Source organism: Nerophis ophidion, linkage group LG11, assembly GCF_033978795.1.
Source record: "Nerophis ophidion isolate RoL-2023_Sa linkage group LG11, RoL_Noph_v1.0, whole genome shotgun sequence".
Taxonomy (NCBI): domain Eukaryota; kingdom Metazoa; phylum Chordata; class Actinopteri; order Syngnathiformes; family Syngnathidae; genus Nerophis; species Nerophis ophidion.
The window spans coordinates 42,872,708-42,898,052 of NC_084621.1; the positions used below are offsets into that span (position 1 = coordinate 42,872,708).

Genomic DNA, 25,345 nt, shown 5'->3' on the forward strand with positions numbered 1-25,345 from the left:
CGGCTTCCTCCCACTTCCAAAGACATGCACCTGGGGATAGGTTGATTGGCAACACTAAAAATTGGCCCTAGTGTGTGAATGTGAGTGTGAATGTTGTCTGTCTATCTGTGTTGGCCCTGCGATGAGGTTGCGACTTTTCCAGGGTCTACACCGCCTTCCACCTGATTGTAGCTGAGATAGGCGCCAGGTCGTTAGCTGCATAAAGACACCTGTCCACCCCATCCAATCAGTAAGACCCAAACATTCAGCATGGCTAAGAGCAAAGAGCTGTCCAAAGACACCAGAGACAAAATTGTACAACTCCACAAGGATGGAAAGGGCTACGGAGAAATTGCCAAGCAGCTTGGAGAAAAAAGATCCACTGTTGGAGAAATCATTAGAAATTGGAAGAAGCTAAACATGACAGTCAATCTCAATCGGAGTGGAGCCCCAGATATCACCTGGTGGGGTCTCAATGATGCTAAGAAAGGTGGGGAATCAGCCCAGGACTGCACGGCAGGACTTGGTCAATGACCTGACAAGCGCTGGGACCACTGTTTCCATGGTCACTGTTGGTAATACACTAAGACGTCAAGGTTTGAAATCATGTATGGACATGGAAGGTTCCCCTGCTTAAACCAGTACATGTTAAGGTCCGCCTTAAGTTTTCCAATGACCATTTGGATGATTCAGAGGAGTCATGGGAGAAAGTTTTGTGGACAGATGAGACCAAAATTTACCTTTTTAGTCATAATTCCAATATGTGTGTTTGGAGGAAGAAGAATGATGCGTACCATCCCAAGAACAACATCCCTACAGTGAAGCACGGGGGTGGTAGCATCATGCTTTGGGGGTGTTTTTCTGCTCATGGGACAGGACGACTGTACTGTATTAAGGAGAGGATGACTGCAGCCATGTACAGTATTGTGAGATTTTGGCCAAAAACCTCCTTCCCTCAGTCAGATCATTGAAGATGAGTTGTGACTGGATCTTCCAACATGACAATGACCCAAAGCACACACCAAGAAGTGGCTTCGTAAGAACCATATCAAGGTTCTGGAGTGGACTAGCCAGTCTCCAGACCTAAATCCAATTGAAAATCTTTGGAGGTATCTGAAAGTCTGTGTTACTCAGCGACAGCCCAGAAACCTGACTGATCTAGAGAAGATCTGTGTGGAGGAGTGGGCCAAAATCCCTCCTGCAGTCTGTGCAAACCTGGTGAAGAACAACAGGAAACGTTTGACCTCTGTAATTGCAAACAAAGGCTACTCTACCAAATATTAATGTTGGTGTTCAAATACTTATTTTCAGCTTCATCACACAAAAACATTTTTAAAAAATCATAGATTGTGATTTCTGGATTTTTCTTTTTAGGTTATCTCTCATACAGTGGACATGCACCTACTGTGAAAATTTCAGACCCCTCCATGATTTCTAAGTGGGAGAACTTGCAAAATAGCAGGGTGTGCAAATACTTATTTTCTTGACTATATATATATATATATATATATATATATATATATATATATATATATATATATATATATATATATATATATATATATATGTATATATATATATATATATATACATGTCAACTCGGAAGTGTGTTGCTCGTTCGTATACTACATCACCTAGAACAGGGGTACGGAACCTATGGCTCGCGAGCCAGATGTGGCTCTTTTGACGACTGTATCTGGCTCTCAGTGTCAGACTATATCTGACATTGCTTAACACGATAAGAAATGAATAATTTCGCTGGAAATAACAGTAATAAAAATAACGTTCAAATAATAAAGCATTGTCATGCATTTTAATCCATCCATCCGTTTCTACCGCACCTGTTCAAGGTAGCGGGTGGCTCAGCCAACCCCAGCTGTCCTTCGGGATACAGGAGTGTCGCATTATTGGAAATAAGTATTTTATTTATAATTGGCTAGCTTCACTGCGATGAGGTGGAGACTTGTCCAGGGTGTACTCTGCCTTCCGCCCGATTGTAGCTGAGATAGGCACCAGCGCCCCCCACGACCCCAAAGGGAATAAGCGGTAGAAAATGGATGGATGGATATAAAGAGTAGCTATTATTATTGTGACACATTACACCTTCTATGTGACAGAACTAAATATGAGTATATTTATTGAGGAATATATGTCATAATACTAAATATAGTGCAAACCACAACAAAGGATTTGTAGCAAAATTAGTATTCAAAACCTGCATTCTGCTTGAATTTGGTCATGAAGATTGTTATATTATTTACTGAGAAATTAAGAACAATGTAAAAAAAAATCAATTGTCAAGGTGTGTATTTTGAAAAAGCTGCAGGATGTATTTAAATAATTTATGAAAAAAGGCAAACGTGTCATGAGAATTAGCACAGTTAGTTTTCATGTGTAATGCCATGCAGTAAAAATAATACATTTTAAAGGAAAACTGAAAAGTATACAATATAAGCCACAGTAATAGCTACCAATTGTTGTAAAAATGATATCTCTGCTAAATCGAATTATATGTTTTTAAAATCCCATTGCCAGTGTAAAATGAATTAGTCATTTTATTATAAAAATTTTCTAAGTAACAGGATCATATATAACCGATTATTATTGTGACAAGTAAAGTTTCGCCAGTTTTACGCGCGCGCTCGCTCCTAATCATATTGTGAGCTGGGTGGTTGCCATGGCGACACAACGCCAACATCAGCTCGCGCGTCGCACCTCCATTGCACGCAATGTTCCCTCTAAAAAGGTCCAAAATATCCATAAGGATGGTGCAGAAGCTCGCCGAAACAATGTCCAAACAAGTTTCCCACTGTAAGTATTTCTTTCTTTGTGTTGAAAACTTGTGTAAAATTAACAATATCGTGTTGTGTTACTTGACGCGCTTTTGTCAAGTTTTTTTTTTTTTTTTTTTTTTTTTATTGCTGCAGTCAATAAAGCCGAGGTGGGGTGTCTTATCAGAGACTTTCATGTTTTGTTGGAGGACACACGGACAGTGAGTGGCTTGGACAGATGGAAAGTAAGAAGCATTCTGCACAACACCTTTGGACTCACAAACGACACCATCATGGATGCAGGTATGATGTCAGTCACTTGAACGCACGCCTTCACTATACTCATGCAAATAAAACACAACAATGCAGGTAGGTGCAGTGCAGTTTCTATGCTGTGCACTTTATATTTAATACAGAGTACCAGGGGTGTCACTAGCTTTTAAGGACAAGGGGGGCTTAGCCCCCAGGAAATGAACAGGATGTGAGCGAACGTAGCGCACGAGTACAAAACTTCACTAACGGCTAACAAAGACTTAGAAATTATTCTTTGTTATTATTATTATTATTTCAGTCGGTTAAGGAAATTAAATATATATGGAAGTCTGAATAGAAGTGAGAAACGTTTATGTATACTGTAAGAAAGAATGAAAGTCCGTCGGTCCATCCATCCATCCATTTTCTACAGCTTATTCCCTTTTTGGGGTGGCGGGGGGCGCTGGCGCCTATCTCAGCTACAATCGGGCGGAAGGCGGGGTACACCCTGGACAAGTCGCCACCTCATCGCAGAGCCAACACAGATAGACAGACAACATTCACACTCACATTCACACACTAGGGCCAATTTAGTGTTGCCAATCAACCTATCCCCAGGTGCATGTCTTTGGAGGTGGGAGGAAGCCGGAGTACCTGTAGGGAACCCACGCATTTTCGGGGAGAACATGCAAGCTCCACCTAGAAAGATCCCGAGTCTGGGATTGAACCCAGGACTGCAGGACCTTCATATTGTGAGGCAGACACAATAACCCCTCTGCCACCGTGAAGCCAGAGTCAAAGTGCAATGCTGAAACAAATAATGCAAACACTAAAATGTAACTTCCAGGGTTTGACATTAATGATGTCCTGTCGTCACGGGGACGGTAAAAAAAATGCACGGGACGATGGCTTTTAAACATTTTTTTCTTTTTTTCTTTATGTATTTATTCATTTTACATTTTACATGGGCTTCACGGTGGGAGAGGGGTTAGTGCGTCTGCCTCACAATACGAAGGTCCTGAGTAGTCAGGGTTCAATCCCGGGCTCGGGATCTTTCCGTGTGGAGTTTGCATGTCCTCCCCGTGAATGCGTGGGTTTCCTCCGGGTACTCCGGCTTCCTCCCACTTCCAAAGACATGCACCTGGGGATAGGTTGATTGGCAACACTAAATGGGCCCTAGTGTGTGAATGTGAGTGTGAATGTTGTATGTCTATCTGTGTTGGCCCTGCGATGAGGTGGCAACTTGTCCAGGGTGTACACCGCCTTCCGCCCGATTGTAGCTAAGATAGGCGCCAGCAAACCCCCGCAACCCCAAAGAGAATAAGCGGTAGAAAATGGATGTATGGATATATTTCATATTAAATGTCTTGGATTATCCTCCCTCTGAAAATCCTATGAAATGTTTAACAAGCCATCCTATAATGATACAACAGCCTTTAATGTAACAAATCAATGCAATAAAACAAATATATTTTTAATGATGTTTTTTTTTTCATTATTTTAACAATAGGCTAATGTATACTACTTTATATAGATTCTACAAGAAACACAAAACTTAAAAACTAAATTATTTACAATTGCAGACAAAAGGTTTTGTGCAGCTTGACCACAGAGTTGAGAAGGAACAAAGATCTTCAATATTTGTATGTGAAAATCACAAAGAAATCTTCTGGGGGAGGATGTCACCCCTACAGGTATTTGGTTTTCTAACTTTCAGACCCACCTAAAACAAAATTCACCAGCCACCACTGATTATGATGCATTCTCATTTTAGGCAAAACACAAGACAATACTCTCTTAACAGTATAACTGTAACCAGGAATAAGTCTTCAAGTAACAATATTCAAATACTAACTTTGTTGGGTAAAACAGACTTTGGTTTTATTCTGAATCCAGTGAATCAGATTGGTGGGTTTTTTTTGCAGATTATAAAGACTTTCAGGTGTTTATATATGTTTAAGTATTTGGCAGACACTTTTATCCAAAGCAACATACATGAAAAATAGATATAAAACAATCACTGTAAACGTGATGGTTTACGGGAAGAATGTAATAGAAAATATCAATACAAAGTGTCAAGACAGAATAAACTCTCTGCTGTTGCAGCAACAGAGATACAGTCTATTGGTCCGTAAGATATATAGATATCTAGTATATTTATACTAGATATCAACATGTATATATAACCTAATCATATTGTTTCTTCAATTTAAAAATAGCTGACCGTTTTTTTCCCCCTTCTCTGGGATTATTATTCCCAGTTTTGATCTTGGACATCTGGTCACTTATAACATATAAGAATATTCTATTACTGTACAGCAAACTTTGAACACGCCAAAACATGTCCAAAACATGTGTCCTTTATCATAGTTACACGTATGACAAAAAAAGCGCGTAAAAATCAGTGGTATTCAGTGAGATAAAATGCGCTGACAGTTCATTGCTCCTGCCAAAAGAATTGCACTGAGTGGAGTGGATCTCCACTCCAAGATGGCGGCTGTGCGTCTCATCTCGTCAGCGCCAGTAGGCAGTAGCGCGCCATACGCTACGAAGTGAAGGGAAACTGAGTGAATAATGACAGGTTATATGATTATTTATTTTAAACTCTTATTCGGGCCACTTTAAAATGAATATTTCGGCATGTATTTGTAAAAAAAGAAAATAAATAAAAATAAAATAAAATATAACGCCAAATTATTTAGGGGGGTTTAAGAATATTTTAGGGAGGCTTGAGGCGTAGTGACGCCCCTGCAGAGTACAATGGTTCAATTGCATTAGGGTTGGACATTACAACACTTGTTGGCAAGTGCCACTCGCGTATATAACCCAGAATAATTTTTTAAATGTTGTAACATTGAACTGTGCATAATTTATAAGCAATGCTTTATAAGTGTATTTAAGTTGTTTCATATAAACCAGGGGTGTCCAAACTTTTTCCACCGAGGGCCGCACAATGAAAAATCAAAGCAAGCGGGGGCCATTTTGATATGTTTTTATTTCAAAAACCAATACAATATATGTGTAAAAAATATACATTTAGGCCTCCACTAGGGCTTGATCCCAGGGACCCTAAAGGATTTTGGTCAAAAAAATATTTAATATGTGTCATTATTTTGTATTATTGTTATTCAAGGTTTAAATCTCTAGATCAACATTAGGTCTATCTGTCAATGTACCGTTTTTAAAGATTTAAGTTATATGCCCTTTTTGTCAAAGAAAACCCTGTTTTGTTGTGGGGAAAAAAACACAAAATATGCAATATAGATTCCCCCAATAGAATTTTAAAGTGGAATATTTGAAATTATAGAATAATTGGAGCCTTAAAAATGTCAACACATAACATTGATTTCAAGTTGTTATTTTTTTTTTTAGCAATGACACAAAAAAAAAAATCGCACTAAAATTATTGGGGCTCCAAAAGGGTCCTACTCATTAAAAATATATATATATTTTTTTTTTTTTACTGTTTACTTTAAACACAATTGTCTTGAGATCAACTTTAGATCAGTCAATTATAACTTTTATTGTTTTTTGTTTGTTCTTAATAGGCCCTTCTTTAGAAAAAGAAACATTATTTTTTATATGGCAAACACAAAATATGCAACATTTCCCCCAAAAAATATCTCAAAGTGGAATATTTAATGTGACATTGATTTTGATTAAAAAAAAAAATAACAGCCTGCATGGCAGCTTTGTGTTATTAGAGTAAACATTGCAACATTTTCTTGTCACATTTCACCTGTTTACTCTTTAATACCACTTTTTCTGTTCTTTCATTTTTTTAATCGTATTTTTAGAATGGCCGTTAAAAAATTACCCGAGGGACGCAAATTTAATTTATACAACAACTGATTGAACAAATAAATTAGCACTTTTTATTGGCCAGGGGTCGGCAACCCAACATGTATAAAGAGCCATATTGGACCAAAAATACAAAAAAATATATATGTCTAGAACCGCAAGTTAAAGCGCTATGTAAGTGTTATAATGAAGGCAAGTGTCTCAGAAGGTGAAATAACTCATGGAAATTAATTACTGGCTTCAAACTGCCAAAGGTAAAGATGAGTGTGTCCAAGTTAAAGAAAACGTCAGGCTCTCTTCTTCTAATGGATTTATTACAATATTTTCAAGCTGGGTAATGTTTGCTGTGGTCTGGAACAACATGGCCCACAATCAGAAATGCAGCCAATATTACATACAGATTATGTGTCATGAGACATGCAAATAGAAATCAAATTCAAAGAGAACATAATTAAAGAAAATTAAATGATCTCAAATATGTACATACAGCTAGCCTAAATAGCATGTTAGCATCATTTTTAACACTCCGCGCAAGTCAATAACATCAACAAAGCTCACCTTTGTGCATTCATGCACAGAATAAAACCTTTGGTGGACAAAATGAGACAAAGAAGGAGTGGCATAAAACACGTCTTTCTGTGGCAGCGTCGGAGAAAGTTATACATGTGAACAAACTACGAAGAGTTCAAGGATCGCCGAAATTATTAGGAGAAAACGGCGCTGGCCAAATACTCTCATCACTGAAGCATAAACACAAACATTAAAACAGTGGGCTTTTATAACAATTAGGAAGGTCTTTTTCGTGTTAGTCCTTCCACAGAAACATTATTAAAAGAAAAATTTTATTTTTTCCATTTTAGAAAAAGCTCCAAGGAGCCACTAGGGTGGTGGTAAAGAGCCGCATGCGGCTCGAGAGCCGCATGTTAGGCATTGCAGGTGAAGATGTGGAGAAAGTACTTAAATTACTACAGTATTTAAATGGTATAAAGCTGCATATCGAGGTAAAATTGAACTTGAAACATTTGAATCTCAATTCAACGTCTGTTCGGCATTGTGATGCCGGGTTCGATTCCCTCGAGGATGCGTCAAGTGAACACAGCAAAGGTAAGATATACAGAATTTATTTAACGAAAATGATCTATGAAACAAAACACTGGTCCTAATAAAAAGGCAAACCAAAGACGCTAGCAAAAAAGCTAGGACATACAACAATGAGAACTAAACTGGCACGTAGGCACATAAAAGAGCAAAACAAAACATACAGCATGAGAGCTGGAGAGAGAAAAGGGTTCAGCGTGAAAAGCTAACGAGAATATACATACGATGACAAGAGTGCAGACGTTACTCATTGCGTGAAAGCAAATTATGAACCCAGGCTGAACAAACAAAAGAGGACGGCTTATAAAGTGAAGGTGATTATCTGTAGCAGGTGTGCGGGGCGTGAGCAGCAGGTGAACCGATGAGTGACCATGGTGACAAAGCAAACAGGAAATAAGGAGTCGGAGAAATATACAAAATAGAAAAATAAATAGTGTAGATCTGAGCAGCAGATCGCAACAGTATTCCCCCCCAACAAAAGACGAATACCAGATGTCTCAAAAAACAGAAACAAAAACTTGAACCCCCTCCCCAAAACCAGAAAGTTCACAAACGAAGGGAGGGCGGAGGGAGGCCACGGTGGAGGGTCGCCAGATCGCATGTCCCCGAATCCACATCATGTGGCGGCGGGTGGAACGCCGCTGCCGAAAAAGTTTTGGCGGGCGACCTCGAAAAGGCCACATTAGTGGCCGCCTCGTAGGATGAGGTGCCCGGCGAGGCGGACGACCCGGGCACGGCCACATCCGTGGTCGACATGCAGGAGGGAGTGTCTGGCGAGGAGGACGACCTCGCAGAGGCCACGCCCGTGGTCGACGTGGTGGACGACGCCTCAGCACCGAATTCCCAGCAGGCTTGGAAGCAGCAGACGAGGGTGCGGGGACTGCAGCCAAAGCAGGCCCGAGTGCAGCTGGCGAGGATGATGCGGGTGCTGCAGCCGAAGGCGGCGTGGTAGCCGCAGGAGTCGTCGGCGTAGAAGCAGACGGCGACGTTGTCGTAGGCGTGACTGGTGTGGACTCCAGCCTCGTCGTCGGTGTCAGCTCCAGCCCCTTCGTCGGCGGTGCTTGGCGGCGTGGAGCTGGTACAGATACCTGTCGAGGTGCTGGTACCGGCAATTGTAGAGGTGCTGGAGTGGGCTCCAGCCCAGTCGTCGACGCAGGTGTATGCTCCAGCTCTGGAGCTGGTGCTGGAGTGCGCTCCAGCTTTGGAACTGGTGGTGGAGTGCGCTCCAGCTTAGGAACTGGTGCTTGCTTGAGAACCAGGCTAAAGTCAGTCTCTGGTGCAAGAACCAGACTAGAGCTTGGTGCTGGTATGTGAACCAGCCTCAGATTTGATGCTGGCTTGAGAACCAGGCTAGAGTCTAAAACTGGTGTGAGAACCAGGCTAGAAAAATGTTCTAGTGTGAAAACCAGGTGAAAATTGGATTCTGGCGTGAAAACCAGGTTAGAGTCATGTGCTGGTGTGAGAACCAGACGGAGAAGTGCAGAACACCGGTGGTGGACGTGCTGGAGGTAATGACCTCGCGAGTTTGAACACCGGTGGAGGAGGTCTACTTGGTCGTTGGGATTTGACCGGGGTAAACACAGGTGGGGGAGGTCTACAAGGCCGTTGAGACTTGGCCGGGGGAAAAACAGGTGGAGGAGGTCTACAAGGAGGAGCTAAGCGTTTAGCGAGCCGAAAAACAGGTAAAGGGGGCCTCATAGGAGGTTGCGGTTTGATAGGTCGCCTTTGTGCTGCCTCCGTAGCACAGCTATAGGCCATAGCCTCCCCCTCCAGACGGGGATCCCAGACCCATTCCCTGTGGTCAGGGACTGACCTTAAGGGAGGGTGGTGGGAGGTTTGGAGGCGGGCAGACTCCTCCCCTTTAACTTGTACACAATTAGAAGGCGAAAAAACACTATACTTGGGCGGTGAAAGAGGTTTAAACGGTGGAGTAGAAGAAAAACTAGGTGACTGAGGTTGACTAGAATAATGAGAAAAAATATCCTGATAATTATGTATTTTATCATAAATGTTATTGGTATTCGAAAAAGGTTGGGAATGAGAATTACTGTCCACAATATAAAAACCTTCTGAAGAAATGTCATCAACAGAGGCCGGTGTTGCGTCACCGGTGGGCGTTCCCCAAATGTCGTCATCGCTTGTGTCAGAAAAAGTGTCATGGCAGCTGAAGGAATGATTTGAAAAAAAACAAGCAGGATTGCCGGTAATGATGGGTGAATCCTGGACGGGGTGAAACTTGCTTTGTCCATGGGGAGGAATAAGTGGTGCTGGAATATTACCGCCGCGCGGGGGACCACTCCACTGGACCCCCCGCCTCTTCGGGGCAGCGCGAACGGCTTCGGAGGAGACTTCAGGCCCACAGCCGAGTCTTTCCTGCTCCCAAGCCATGAGCTCCAACCACAACCCTAAGTCGAAGGGTTCCTCCCTCTGGTTCGACGCGAGGGGATTCTTTTTTGCTGGGTTCATACTGTTACGTCTGCTCGGGATTGTGATGCCGGGTTCGATTCCCTCGAGGATGCGTCAAGTGAACACAGCAAAGGTAAGATATACAGAATTTATTTAACGAAAATGATCTATGAAACAAAACACTGGTGCTAATAAAAAGGCAAACCAAAGACGCTAGCAAAAAAGCTAGGACATACAACAATGAGAACTAAACTGGCACGTAGGCACATAAAAGAGCAAAACAAAACATACAGCATGAGAGCTGGAATGAGAAAAGGGTTTAGCGTGAAAAGCTAGCGAGAATATACATACGATGACAAGAGTGCAGACGTAACTCATTGCGTGAAAGCAAATTATGAACCCAGGCTGAATAAACAAAAGAGGACGGCTTATAAAGTGACGGTGATTATCTGTAGCAGGTGTGCGGGGCATGAGCAGCAGGTGAACTGATGAGTGACCATGGTGACAAAGCAAACAGGAAATAAGGAGTCGGAGAAATATACAAAATAGAAAAATAAATAGTGTAGATCTGAGCAGCAGATCGCAACAACGTCTCCTATTTCAAAAAATAAAAATCTATTTAATTGGTAGTTGCCCCCCAAAACATCACAATTTGAACATGTAGCATGCCTTTTAAAAAGCAAAACACACCTTTAGATGAATATTGTATAAAAATAAAACAATAGAATATACTACTAACAACTGCAGTACTTTTATGAAGTAATATAATAATAATGTACAGCAGTTACCTTGAAGAGTGGACTTCTACAATATCTCTTTTCAGCGGATTCTCCGTCAAACACACCATCAGCAGCTTCTACATATTTTCAAAGATAAATGTCGGCTATTTGAATATTATTTCAACATTTTTGGCTGATGTTAGACTCAGTCTGCTTCAATACGGTGCATACTAGCAGGGATACTGTACGCTCCAACTGCCAGTTAGCTATCTGCTCGGTCATGTTCTTTTATGATTTATTTCTTTAATTCAATAGATATCGTCCACTTTCTCTTTGTCATAGTGACTTTCCTCCTTCGCAAGGTGGAAAAACTACACATGCTAGCAAGTAAGACTAGATATTTTGGTCGGATTTTAAGGGGTTAGATGTGACATTTGCTTCACCAACTAATGGTGGGGATGCTTGTAACTCGAATGTTTGCTTGCAACCTAAAACATAACAATTAGCTGAGCGACAGCCCTCATGCACAGGAGTATGTAACTCATCAGGACACTGGTATTTCGATACCAATACTCATGCAGAAAATCATTCGACAATAATATCTACAGATTTTCAGATTTTGCTTTTCATTTGCTGATCATGATTTTTTTTCTCCAGAATTAGACACAAAGATATAACGGGGAGAAATGTATGTGTGAACTGTTCAACAACTAAATGAGGCAATTCCTGAAGGAACACAAATCCTGGAATATTTTTAGAATTGTTGAAGTAGAGCACACAATTCCCAAACAGGCTGAATATTTTGAAGTTGGAACAGTCTGGATCAGATAAAAAATGTGGGAACTTTGGAACTTTGAAGAATGACCCATTGATTTCAATGGGAATTTTCCCAAAAATTGGTAATTTCGGGAAAAGCGGGAATTTTTTTGAAAATGGTAAACAATTTGAATAGTCTGAATGAGGTGAAAGGATTGGTGTTTAAATTTTTCAAATCGGTCAAGAAATGTTGAAGTAGTAACATGTTGAATTGAAAAATGGTATTATTGAATTCCTGGAATTTCGGGAAAACCGGGAATTTTTCCTGTTCAAAAAACAACTTTGTTTTTTTTTTTGTCATAATTAAGAAGAATGTTTTTATGGTGGAACGGTTGAAGTGGTTTGAAAAATGTGGGAAGAGTAGTCACCAGAAAAAAGGTTGAATATAGGGCTTTGGAAAAGCAGGAATTCCCGAAAATCCTGCAATTTTTTGGAACTTAGAAAACAAGTTGTTTGACTTTACGGAATGTTGAAATATGTTGAAGGTAGAATGGTATGAATTGGTTGAAAAATGTGGAAATTGTGGAAGTTTGAAAAATGGCCAATTCATTTTAAATGGGACAAAAGTTCCGGAAAACCTGGATTTCTGGGAAAACTGTGAATTTTTGGAATTTGTCAAGGGAAAGCCCACGATTCCCGAACAGTTTCAATCGGGTGAAGAATGTAGAAGGTAGAGCGCGCCAAAATCTGGAAAAGAAGAAGTAAAGGAATAATAATAAATAGATGAATTTTGGTGTAAAAAACCATATGTGTGAATGCTCATTCACACAATCAGAATATCAAAGTGTCTAACAATATAAAACGTTTTTCTTTTTTATTACATACAGTTTTTTGACAGTCAATAGTACAAAATAGGTAAGCCTAATCTTTTTATCTCTAAAAACTTCCTGTGTCCAAAAACGTATTACATGAAAAAATCATGATCTGTTGAATCTGAGACCACAGGCAGGAAAACATGTCTTCAATTCAACCACACTCACACAGAGCGAATCCGCACGCAAAACACAAAGAACAAAATAAAGGCCTGGAAGCATGAAAAAGACAACAGGAGAAGCTGTAAAACACACGTCAGTTACACTACTAATTGTAAAATAATGAACTCCCTATTGCGACAACTACCAGTATTCTGAATGCTTCACAACCTTCCTGACTACTGATTACTGGCAGCTGTGCGTCCCACACTGGAGTAAATGGAATGTATTTAACATACAACAGGAAGCAGAAAGAAAAAATAATAGCACAGGAACTAATGAAACCAACTCAAAACGTATTTGTAAACAATACAAGAAGATATAACAATATCAACAATGTAACAATATGTACATGAAAAACATTGATTGTGTATTTGTGAAAATAAACACAGGAGAACTGGAAAATGTCATCATCATATTCGTATCGATCTGCCCCCCAACCCCAACCACCGACAAAATCTATGTGTAACGGACGCCAGCTAGTGTGGTCGTATGTTGTGTAAACATCACTTCCTGATGACTTAAGAGCTCCCCTGAACAATGAGTTAACAGGCCGGATTTTTAGCTTATTGGCTTTTTTGACTGGCAATGTACTAGTACTTATTTTCTAGACTAGGGTTATTCAACTGAGGGAATCGGGGGCCAAATCAGAGTTCAGTTCATAAAACATTTTTGCGGCAAATTCCAAAAAAGACTAGAGTGCTCCTGTTGTATAGAGGAACTTGGACCACTGTAAATACATTGAAAAATCCTTGGATTGACATTTTAACCTGGCGAGCAAACATAGAACACTGGGGTCCAAACGTGTGATTTACCTAACTGAGGCGGTCCTCAAGGAACCCTTTAACTCATCTCCTTTTTTAGCATTTACGTGTTTTTTCATAATGTCTGCTTTATGTAAATACAGCTGGCCTAGGCAATTATTTTGACTCGGGGGCCAAATTTAGAGAAAAAAATAGTGTCTGGGGGCCGGTATACCTATTTTTAGGAAAACTAATACAAAACCTCATAAAGTCTGTTTGAATGCTAAAACTGTTATGACAGACCACCTTAAAAACAGAATGGAATTGTATTTTTTGTATGAACGATAAAACCCTGAATATTGAGAACATATGAACGTCACACCCGCTCTCGATTGACATATTTTACAATCAAGCCAAATGCAACAAACACAGCGAAATATGAATGTGAAGGGTAAAAAAAACAAAAAAAATACATCTACAATCTGATATATGTGATACATCACTAAGCTTTAGAACTTTCTTGTAAAAATCTCCTTCCACGTCTGTCCCTGACACCCACATTTCAGGCTGGCCGCTCTGGAAACACTCTGTAGAAACGCTCCTCACCCACACTGCTTGGTACCTCGTCTGACCTGTTGGGACGTAGATTACCATAGTAACTAGTAGGGTTGTACGGTATATGGGTATTAGTATAGTAAAGCCATACTAATGAATCATATTCGGTACCATACTGCCTCTGAAAAGTATCGGTCCACCACACCCTAAGATATTTTGTTAAAATAAAGCCAATAATGCAATTTCTTCTGTTCTCCTTTATTTAGAAAAGTATCGAAAAGTATATTGGTATTAGGACAACAATAGTCACTATAATATCATGCAAAAGCGCAGATTCCAACCATTGAAATATGTTGTATACTTCAAGACTTATGGTAATTTTAAACATCACTGCACATCATAATGGCAGCTACACTTTCCAACTTAAAGATCTAAAAAAAATATTTGGGAACGTCCGGCGTGTCATATTGAAAAGCCTAACGGGCCGCACGTGGCCCCCGGGCCTTAATTAGCCCAGGGAAGAAATACAGTGTTGCTGTTGCTTCAGATGTAGTCAGTAGTCATTTGTTCAACTTCTTAGTTATACTCGTGGTGTTCCTCAACGTTCCATTTTCGGTCCTCTCCAAAAATCAAACGTCTATTGTGGAGGACACTGGAGCTCCAGAATATAAAAAATAAGACTAATAGTGAAAGGAGAAGTCTGGTCCACTACTCTTTACCTTTCTGGAAATGTGTTCCCCAAAACAATTTAGTTGAATATTCCTGCTCGAAACTTTTTACGTTTGTGTTTCAAATGTACAAACTTTCAATAGCAGCACAATTGAAAAAGAAATCTGTGTTGAGGGTTTTTTTTGTTGTTTTTTTTGTTGGTTTAGTTTTAATCGCTGTATGTTTATAAGCTTTGAAAACAATGTGTTGTAGATTTCTGAGTGATTTTATTACCACTAGAACACCGCATTGATTTTTTTGGGGTGGCTACTGTGGCGAGTAGATGACTTGACCTGTAAAAGCAGTTTAGCCTGTTATATAAGATGGTGCATTTCAGCACCATTGTAAGCACAGTGTTTACATAAGGATAGCGATCACTTCAAGTACAATGTTCAGGAGAATGCTCAAGGCATAATTATGCAATGGGAGCAACACTCATGGTTATAGAGTTAGGTCTCGAGTCATTCCATAGTTTGTGTGTGTGTGTGTGTGTGTGTGTGTGTGTGTGTGTGTGTGTGTGTGTGTGTGTGTGTGTGTGTGTGTGTGTGTGTGTGTGCGTGTGTGTGTGTGTGTGTGTGTGTGTGTGTGTGTGTGTGTGTGTGTGTGTGTGTGTCCCGACGGGATCACCACCTTATCGTGGTGGGGCACATTGCGTGTCTCCATGACCCCTAGAGCTATGTCGGCTGGAGTCTTGTACTCCTGGCAGGGTTACCCAAGCCGAACAGGTCGAAGGGTAGAGGCCAGACTAAGAGTGATCCCGAAAACCTCAACGGTGGAGCAGGCAGAAGATGGTAGCAGTGAGAAGCACCACAATGGCTATAAAAATGGATGAAGGCTAAGGGAGCACACCCCGACAGAAAAGCAAGCTGGTGGCGGCAAGCTTTGAGGCGGTTTCCCAAAAACCTGGATTCCGGCAGCTTCCTGCAGCTGTAAGAAGATGCCGGTCGTCTAGGGTCTCCCTTGTCACTGGAACGATCTTTTTACAATCAAGGTAGTGGCGTTGGGAAAGGCGCACCCCTCATGTCACTCTAAAAACCATCATTGCGCAGGTGTCTTCTTTACCTGAGTCTCCGACCTCAAAAGTCTGACGGCGATGGAGCATCCAGTAACGGGGGCAGGTTTGAATGAGCTGGAAGCTCTTAGCTGGAACTTTGCACGTCAGCGGCACAGGACAACGGTCGTTAGCAGCTGGGATTGAATGGCAGCTGTTTCCGGCAGACTCCTGTGCGTCTGAGCAGCCCCTATTTAGGGACCGCACTGCTCACCCCAATTGGGGAAGGCCTAGAAAAGGTTGCCTAAAGATTGCCCACTCAACACAGTACCCGGGCAGAAAACCGCACCTGCCGGGACATTCCATTACGCGGTCGAAATGCAAAGATTATACCATTTAGAATTGCAGCATGGAACATAAGGACACTCCTGGATGCCAGTCCGAACAGACCACAGCGCAGAACAGCACTTGTTGCCAGCGAGCTAAAGCGCTACAATGTGGATGTGGCAGCACTCAGTGAGACCCGATTCCTCGAGGAAGGCTCACTCAATGAAGTAGGAGAGGGTTATACATTCTTTTGGAAAGGATACCCCATGGGCGGACCACACCTTCACGGAGTTGGTTTTGCAATCAAGAACAGCCTTCTGCTCAAGCTCACAGAATCACCAGTGGGTGTCAGTGAAAGGCTCATGACTCTTCGCATTCCCCTTGCAAAATGCAGACATGTCACTTTGGTAAGTGCCTATGCACCAACTCTGCCATCCAATGATGAAGAGAAGGATTGCTTCTACCAGGCACTCGATGACATCCTCAGTCACATCCCGAGGAGTGACAAAATCATGCTGCTTGGTAATTTCAATGCAAGAGTCGGAAAGAACACGCAAAACTGGAATGGTGTGATAGGCGCCCACGGCATTGGAAAAGTCAACCCCAATGGCATGAGACTCCTTAGTCTCTGTGCGGAACACAATCTTACCATCACAAACACCATCTTCCAACAAAAGAACAAATATAAGGCATCCTGGATGCATCCCAGGTCCAAACACTGGCACCTGATTGACTTTGCAATCGTGAAGAGGGCTGACCTCAAGGACGTGCTCATTACAAGAGCTATGCGAGGGGCAGACTGCTGGACCGACCACCGCATGATTCTGACAAAGGTCAGAATGCATGTTCGGCCCCTAACACGTCACGGTGCACCTAAGAGGAAAACACTCAACTGTGCCAGACTCTCCAGCAGCGACACCCGTGACAACTTCCGTGGCTCCCTAGCTGAGAAGCTGGCAGACATTGAGCCGCTGATCACCTCAGAGTCTGGGATGGATGAGAAGTGGACCTCCCTATCCACCATCCTCTTTGACACTGCAGCCCAAGTCATTGGTTTCAAAACTAAGAAACACCAGGACTGGTTTGACCAAAATGCTTCAGAGATCTCCACCCTCCTGTACAGAATGCACAAGGCACACAGAGCCACCCTGAACAACCCACAATCCCAATTCCATAAAAAGCAAAGGCAAGCCCTTCGTTCTGAGGCCCAAACAACTCTCAGAAAAATGAAAGATGATTGGTGGATCTCAAAGGCCAATGAAATCCAGTCTCACGCTGATAGAAATGATATGCACAGTTTCTATGATGCAGTGAAAACCATCTACGGCCCCAGAAACTGCTCCCTGGCACCTGTTAAATCTGCTGATGGAACATCTTTAATCAAGGATCAGGCTATGATAGTGGAGCGGTGGGCTGAGCATTTTAACACCGTGCTCAACCAGCCCACCCCAGTGGACACAACTGTCCTTGCAGAGCTCTCTGAACATCCTAGCTTGCCAGATCTCGACCTCCCCCCAACCTTCAAAGAAATCCTGCATGCAGTCAAAACCCTGAAAAACAATAAATCCCCTGGACCTGACAGCATCCCGGCTGAACTTCTAAAGGAAGGAGGCTACCTCTGTAAACGGACACTGCATCTCTACATTTCAGAGGTGTGGAGACGAGAGTGTGTACCGCAACAGTGGAAAGATGCCAACATTGTGACCATCTACAAGAACAAAGGAGACAAATCCATCTGCTCCAATAGTAGGGGTATCTCTCTGTTGGCCATTGCTGGAAAGGTCCTTGCCAAGGTCATGCTCCGCAGACTCATCCCCGCAATATCAGAACGGGTCACCCCAGAGTCGCAGTGTGGTTTTCGGAAGGACAGGGGGACAGTTGACATGATATTTGTGACACGTCAGCTCCAAGAGAAATGCCGGGAGCAGCACAAGGACTTGTTCATTGCCTTTGTCGACCTTTCAAAGGCATTTGACACAGTAAACAGGGACCTACTGTGGCAAGTCCTGAAGATATTTGGGTGTCCACCCAAGTTTCTCACCATCCTTGCACAGTTCCATTCTGGGATGATGGCCCGAGTGGTAGTGGGAAGACACAGCTCAGATCCCTTTGGTGTGAAAACTGGAGTGAGGCAGAGCTGTCTGCTGGCTCCAGTTCTCTTCAATATTTTCCTCGTCTGTATCACAACACTGCTACGTAGGGGGATGGAGGAGCAGGCTGGAGTTACCATAGACTTCAGGCTTGATGGTACCCTTTTTAACATCAGGAGGCTACAGGCAACTACCAAGCTGACCTCAGAGACCATCATTGAGCTGCAATACGTCGATGACTGTGCCCTGGTTGCCCATACACCACAGGCTCTGCAAAACATCCTCTCGGCAGTTGTAACTGCATATACCAGAATGGGACTGACGATCAACACCCAGAAGACAGAGGTACTCTGTCAGTCTAGTGCTGACCTCCCACAAAACCCCACAATAACCCTCACAGCAGCAGGGCAACAGCTGCTCACGGTGCCCACCTTTAAATACCTGGGGAGCATAATGTCTGACACCTGCTCAATGGATGACGAGATCCAGAACCGCCTCAAGCAAGCATCAGCATCTTTTGGTCGTCTAAGGAGAAGGGTTTTTCAGAACAACAACCTCAAATTCCATACCAAAGTGCTAGTCTACAGAGCAGTATGCATCACTTCATTACTGTACGGATGTGAGGCATGGACTATCTACACCCGCCATCTGAGAAGCCTGGAGACTTTCCATGTAAGATGTCTGCAGAAGATCCTTGGCATCACATGGAAGGACAGAGTGCCGCACACAGAAGTGCTGGGGAGGGCAGGCAGCTGCAGTGTGGAGTCCATCATGACCCGACATCAACTCAGGTGGTTGGGGCATGTCATCCGAATGCCCAGCCATAGACTCCCACGCAAAATCCTCTATGGTCAGTTGCACCTAGGCCAACGCAGTGCTGGTGGGCAGAATAAGCGGTTCAAAGACCACACTGAAGAGATGCCAGATCAACCCCTCTTCACTGGAGGAACTTGCTTCCTGCCGAGACCTCTGGCGCTCCCACTCCTCACAGGGAGTGGATTATATAGAGGAACAGCGCACACAACACCGTGCAGCAAAGCGTGCGAAGAGGCATGCTCGCCGAGCCACCCCTGCTCCCCCCAGCACCTTCTTCACATGCCCGGTCTGTAACCGCATCTGTGGATCCAGGATCGGACTGCTCAAACATCAGCAGACTCACAAATAAAACAAGATGGTTATCATCGAATCGATGGACAACCACAAGCAAGTAAGTAAGGTGTGTGTGTGTGTGTGTGTGTGTGTGTGTGTGTGTGTGTGTGTGTGTGTGTGTGTGTGTGTGTGTGTGTGTGTGTGTGTGTGTGTGTGTGTGTGTGTGTGTGTGTGTGTGTGCGTGCGTGTTTATTTCATTTAAATGACCAGATGTGCAGTAAATATTTCTGTATTCTGCCTGGCAACAGGTACCGGTAAACAAAAAACAATAATATGAGCTCCTTTGTTGAACTTTTTGGGCAGCACGGTGTTAGAGGGGTTTGTGCGTCTGCCTAACAATACAAAGGTCCTGAGTAGTCCTGGGTTGAATCCTGGGCTCGGGATCTTTCTGTGTGGAGTTTGCATGTTCTCCCCGTGACTGCGTGGGTTCACTCCGGGTAATCCGGCTTCTTCCCATTTCCAAATACATGCACCTGGGGATAGGTTGATTGGAAACACCAGATGGTCCATAGTGTGTGAATTTGGGTGCATAGGAATGTTGTCTGTCTATCTGTGTTGGCCGTGCGATGAGGTGGCGACTTGTCCAGAGTGTACACCGCCTTCAGCTCGATTGTAGCTGAGATAACCACCAGCGCCCTCCGCGACCCCAGAGGGAATAAGCGGTAGAAAATGGATGGATGGATGTCAAGCTTCATGTCTGCTGGACCAGAGGTTTTCAACAGGGGGTTACAGAGGTACTGCAAGGGGGGGTTACCACATTTTTGGTTGATTAGACTTTTTAAAATGATATACATGCACACCCATGCATACATACACATAGATGTATATACACACACACACACACATATATATATATATATATATATATATATATATATATATATATATATATATATATACTGTATATACACATATATATATATAGCAATTACAAGCGCTATACTATATTCTTTGAAAATCTTAGCATTGCACAATGACAAGGTACCTCTTAGGATCAGTTTAATTTAAGCACAATTTTATAAAGGACAATTAAGGATGGGGTCCCCGCTCAAACCCCGCTATAAGTTTGGGGGTCTTTGGCCTGGAAAATGTTTAAGACCCCTACGGTAGACTACGAAAGGTTTCGATACATATTATTTCCCAACCCAACGTTTTTAATAGAAGAGTCCTGGAAGTGTGATGGCAAAAAGTTAGCCTTAATGGTGGAATTGTCAAAATTACTGGGGACAGATTGTTTTTTGTGTCTGTAGCTTTAATGTTAATAGGGTTTGTTGGTGCACGCTTTTCCTGTGTTCCATCCATCCATCCATGTTCTACCGCTTGTCCCTTACGGGTTCGCGGGGGGGAGCCTATCTCAGCTGCATTCGGGCGGAAGCCAGGATACAGCCTGGACAAGTCGACTCCTCATCACAGGGCCAACACAGATAGACAGACAACATTCACACTCACATTCACACATTAGGGCCAATTTAGTGTCGCCAATCAACCTATCCCCAGGTGCATGTCTTTGGAGGTGGGAGGAAGCCGGAGTACCCGGAGGGAGAACATGCAAACTCCTGTGTTGATTATCATTAAGTGCTGTTGTTCACTTGAACCATTTTTACCTTGTAACTCTCGCTCAACTCCATAAATATCACACACAATAAATAGTGACAATAAAGTGACTGTTTGCAATTTGCTCAAAGTTACGTCTTTAAAATCAGAAAATATACCAAGAGCACCACCTAGCTGTTGTTACAATTAGTGGTTTGAAATTGTTTACATAAAACAAGTCAATGTCTATAATTACAAATTATATTCGATTGAAATTGTTCGTCGGCTCACGAAAAAAATGGTCATATTAAGGGCTGCCTCATACACACCTACACACCCGATACGTTCATGTGCACACACACACACACACACAAAAGCAGTACCAGAGAAGCAACCAACAACAAACATAACTAATGCGTGTGGGTTTCTTGGGGCTGACGGAGGGATCGTTGGCAGAGCTCCAGGATTGATTTTAGGATGTGTGGCGAAGCCTGAAGTGGCTGGTGTATACACAGGGCCCTTAGTATGCTGTTATCTCACTATTTTGTGATATTATTTAGTGCAAACTAGCTATTTAAATACATTATTATATGTGTTTTTTATGCACATTTTGACTTATTTCATGTTGTGGGCAGGAATGCACTTTGCACATGGAACAAAGATAACATTAAATAGGGGGAGGAAATATAAATACACTTACAGAGGTACCTTAACTCATGTTCACGTCCTCAACCTTTTGCTTTGCTTTATTCGCCACAATACTATTATTTATTAACTTTGCACATATTAGTTAAGCATTTGTTTGAATTTTCAGTTAATCGTTATTTTTTACACTGAACAAGAGAGCACAAATTCATTGTGTGTTATGCATACCTGGCCAATAAATCTAATTATGAGTCTGATTTTGAGATAAGAACTGTCTCCCAACTAATTGTTATGCTTTAAAGTTACAAGCAAAAAATTGAGTTACAAACATCTCTGCCATTAGTTGTTAGCAGGATTACTATTGCAACAACACATGATCATTCGGGTAAAACGAACCTGTCTCACTGCACGGTCTAATCCCAGCTCACGTTATCAGTGGGTGAATAATCACAGTGAACCTCGTAAGATGCAACCAAAACATCGCTAGCATTAGCTTACAGCTAGAGATTGACCTAACTTTGTTTTCCAAGCATTTTAAAGAAAAGAGAGTGAATGTGAAGGACATTGCATTTTTTTTAATCAATCAATGTTTACTTATATAGCCCTAAATCACTAGTGTCTCAAAGGGCTGCACAAACCACTACGACATCCTCGGTAGGCCCACATAAGGGCAAGGAAAACTCACACCCAGTGGGACATGAGAACCTTGGAGAGGAGGAAAGCAATGGATGTCGAGCGGGTCTAACATGATACTGTGAAAGTTCAATCCATAATGGATCCAACACAGTCGCGAGAATCCAGTCCAAAGCGGATCCAACACAGCAGCGAGAGTCCCGTTCATAGCGGAGCCAGCAGGAAACCATCCCAAGCGGAGGCGGATCAGCAGCGCAGCGATGTCCCCAGCCGATACACAGGCAAGCAGTACATGGCCACCGGATCGGACCGGACCCCCTCCACAAGAGAGAGTGGGACATAGAAGAAAAAGAAAAGAAATGGCAGATCAACTGGTCTAAAAAGGGAGTCTATTTAAAGGCTAGAGTATACAAATGAGTTTTAAGGTGAGACTTAAATGCTTCTACTGAGGTGGCATCTCGAACTGTTACCGGGAGGGCATTCCAGAGTACTGGAGCCCGAACGGAAAACGCTCTATAGCCCGCAGACTTTTTTTGGGCTTTGGGAATCAGTAATAAGCCGGAGTCCTTTGAACGCAGATTTCTTGCCGGGACATATGGTACAATACAATCGGCAAGATAGGATGGAGCTAGACCGTGTAGTATTTTATACTTAAGTAGTAAAACCTTAAAGTCACATCTTAAGTGCACAGGAAGCCAGTGCAGGTTAGCCAGTACAGGCGTAATGTGATCAAAGTTTCTTGTTCTTGTCAAAAGTCTAGCAGCCGCATTTTGTACCAACTGTAATCTTTTAATGCTAGACATGGGGAGACCCGAAAATAATACGTTACAGTAATCGAGACGAGACGTAACAAACGCATGGATAATGATCTCGGCGTCTTTAGTGGACAGAATGGAGCGAATTTTAGCGATATTACGGAGATGAAAGAAGGCCGTTTTAGTAACGCTTTTAATGTGTGACTCAAAGGAGAGAGTTGGGTCGAAGATAATACCCAGATTCTTTACCGTGTCGCCTTGTTTAATTGTTTGGTTGTCAAATGTTAGAGTTGTATTATTAAATAGAGTTCGGTGTCTAGCAGGACCGATAATCAGCATTTCCGTTTTTTTGGCGTTGAGTTGCAAAAAGTTAGCGGACATCCATTGTTTAATTTCATTAAGACACGCCTCCAGCTGACTACAATCCGGCGTGTTGGTCAGCTTTAGGGGCATGTAGAGTTGGGTGTCATCAGCATAACAGTGAAAACTAACACCGTATTTGCGTATGATGTCATCTAGCGGCAGCATGTAGATGCTGAAGACTGCAGGGCCAAGGACCGAACCCTGGGGAACTCCACACGTTACCTTAACGTAGTCCGAGGTCACATTGTTATGGGAGACACACTGCATCCTATCAGTAAGATAAGAGTTAAACCAAGACAGGGCTAAGTCTGACATACCAATTCGTGTTTTGATACGTTCTAATAAAATATCATTGTTGCGATCTGCTGCTCAGATCTACACTATTTATTTTTCCATTTTGTATATTTCTCAGATTCCTTATTTCCTGTTTGCTTTGTCACCATGGTCACTCATCAGTCCACCTGCTAGTCTCGCCCCGCACACCTGCTAATAATTATCACCCTCCTATTTAAGCTCACCTTTTCTGTTCACTCATTCTCGGATCCTAATTTGCCCACGTGCATCAGTGACGACTCTCATCCTTTGTATGTATTTTCTCGCTAGTTCTCACGCTAAGCCACTTTATATTCCAGCTTTCATGCTGAATGTTTTTGTTTACTCTTTTGTGTCCTCGTACCAAGTTTTAGTTTTCCTTGTGTTTTATCCTAGCTTTCACGCTAGCGTCTTTTGTTTACCTTTTCTCTTTACACCAGTGTTTTGGTTCATAGCCTTTTTGTTATTAAATAAATACCCTTTATCTCACCTATGCTGTGTTCTGCTTCGATGCATCCACGGGAAAACCACACCGGCATTACCATGCCGAAGAAGAGTCCTCACAGTAGGATCCGAGCATCAAAATGTTTTCCCGCGTCGAAACCACGGGACGAACCCTTCGACTTAGGGCTGTGGTTGGAGCTCATGGCTTGGGAGCAGGAAAGACTCGGCTGTGGGCCTGAAGTCTCCTCCGAAGCCGTTCGCGCTGCCCCGAAGAAGCGGGGGGTCCAGTGGAGTGGTCCCCCGCGCGGCGGTAATGTTCCAGCACCACTTATTCCTCCCCATGGACACAGCAAATGTCATTGCATTCCGGATTCACCTTCCACTACCGGTAATCCAGCTTGTTTTTTTTCTAATCATTCCTTCAGCCGCCATGACACTTTTTCTGACACAAGCGATGACGACATTTGGGGAACGCCCACCGGTGACACAACACCGGCCACTGTTGTTGACATTTTTTCTGAAGATTTTTATATTGTGGACAGTAATTCTCATTTCCAACCGTTTTTGAATACCAATAACATTTATGATAAAATACATAATTATCAGAATATTTTTTCTCATTATTCTAGTCAACCTCAGTCACCTAGTTTTTCTTCTACCCCACCGTTTAAACCTCTTTCACCGCCCAAGTGTAGTGTTTTTTCGCCTTCTAATAATTGTGTACAAGTTAAAGGGGAGGAGTCTGCCCGCCTCCAAACCTCCCACCACCCTCCCTTAAAGTCAGTCCCTGACCACAGGGAACGGGTCTGGGATTCCCGTCTGGAGGGGGGGGCTATGCCCTATAGCTGTGTTGCGGAATTAGCGCAGACGCTACCTGTTCTTAAAACTGCTAAACAAAAACCTCCATGTAGGCCACCTTTACCTGTTTTTCGGCCCGCTAAACGCTTAGCTCCTCCTAGTAGACCTCCTCCACCTATTTTTCCCCCGGCCAAGTCTCAACGGCCTTGTAGACCTCCTCCACCTGTTTTTCCCCCGGCCAAGTCTCAACGGCCTTGTAGACCTCCTCCACCTGTTTTTCCCCCGGCCAAGTCTCAACGGCCTTGTAGACCTCCTCCACCTGTTTTTCCCCCGGCCAAGTCTCAACGGCCTTGTAGACCTCCTCCACCGGTGTTCGGACTCGCGAGGTCATTACCTCCAGCACGTCCTCCACCACCGGTGTTCTGCACTGCTCCCAGTCTGGTTCTCACACCAGCACATGACTCTGACCTGGTTTTCATGCCAGAA

At 42.8% G+C, this 25,345-nt stretch overlaps 1 protein-coding gene across 1 annotated transcript in view; it reads left to right on the forward strand.

Moving 5' to 3' along the window:
* The first annotated feature begins 2,744 nt into the window (after positions 1-2,744).
* Positions 2,745-25,345, forward strand: part of clxn (calaxin) — a 38,300-nt gene continuing 15,699 nt past the window's right edge. The window contains exons 1-2 of the mRNA XM_061914764.1: positions 2,745-2,790; positions 2,907-3,053. Coding sequence (XP_061770748.1) covers positions 2,745-2,790; positions 2,907-3,053 — 193 coding nt within the window. The remainder of the gene's footprint in view (positions 2,791-2,906; positions 3,054-25,345) is intronic.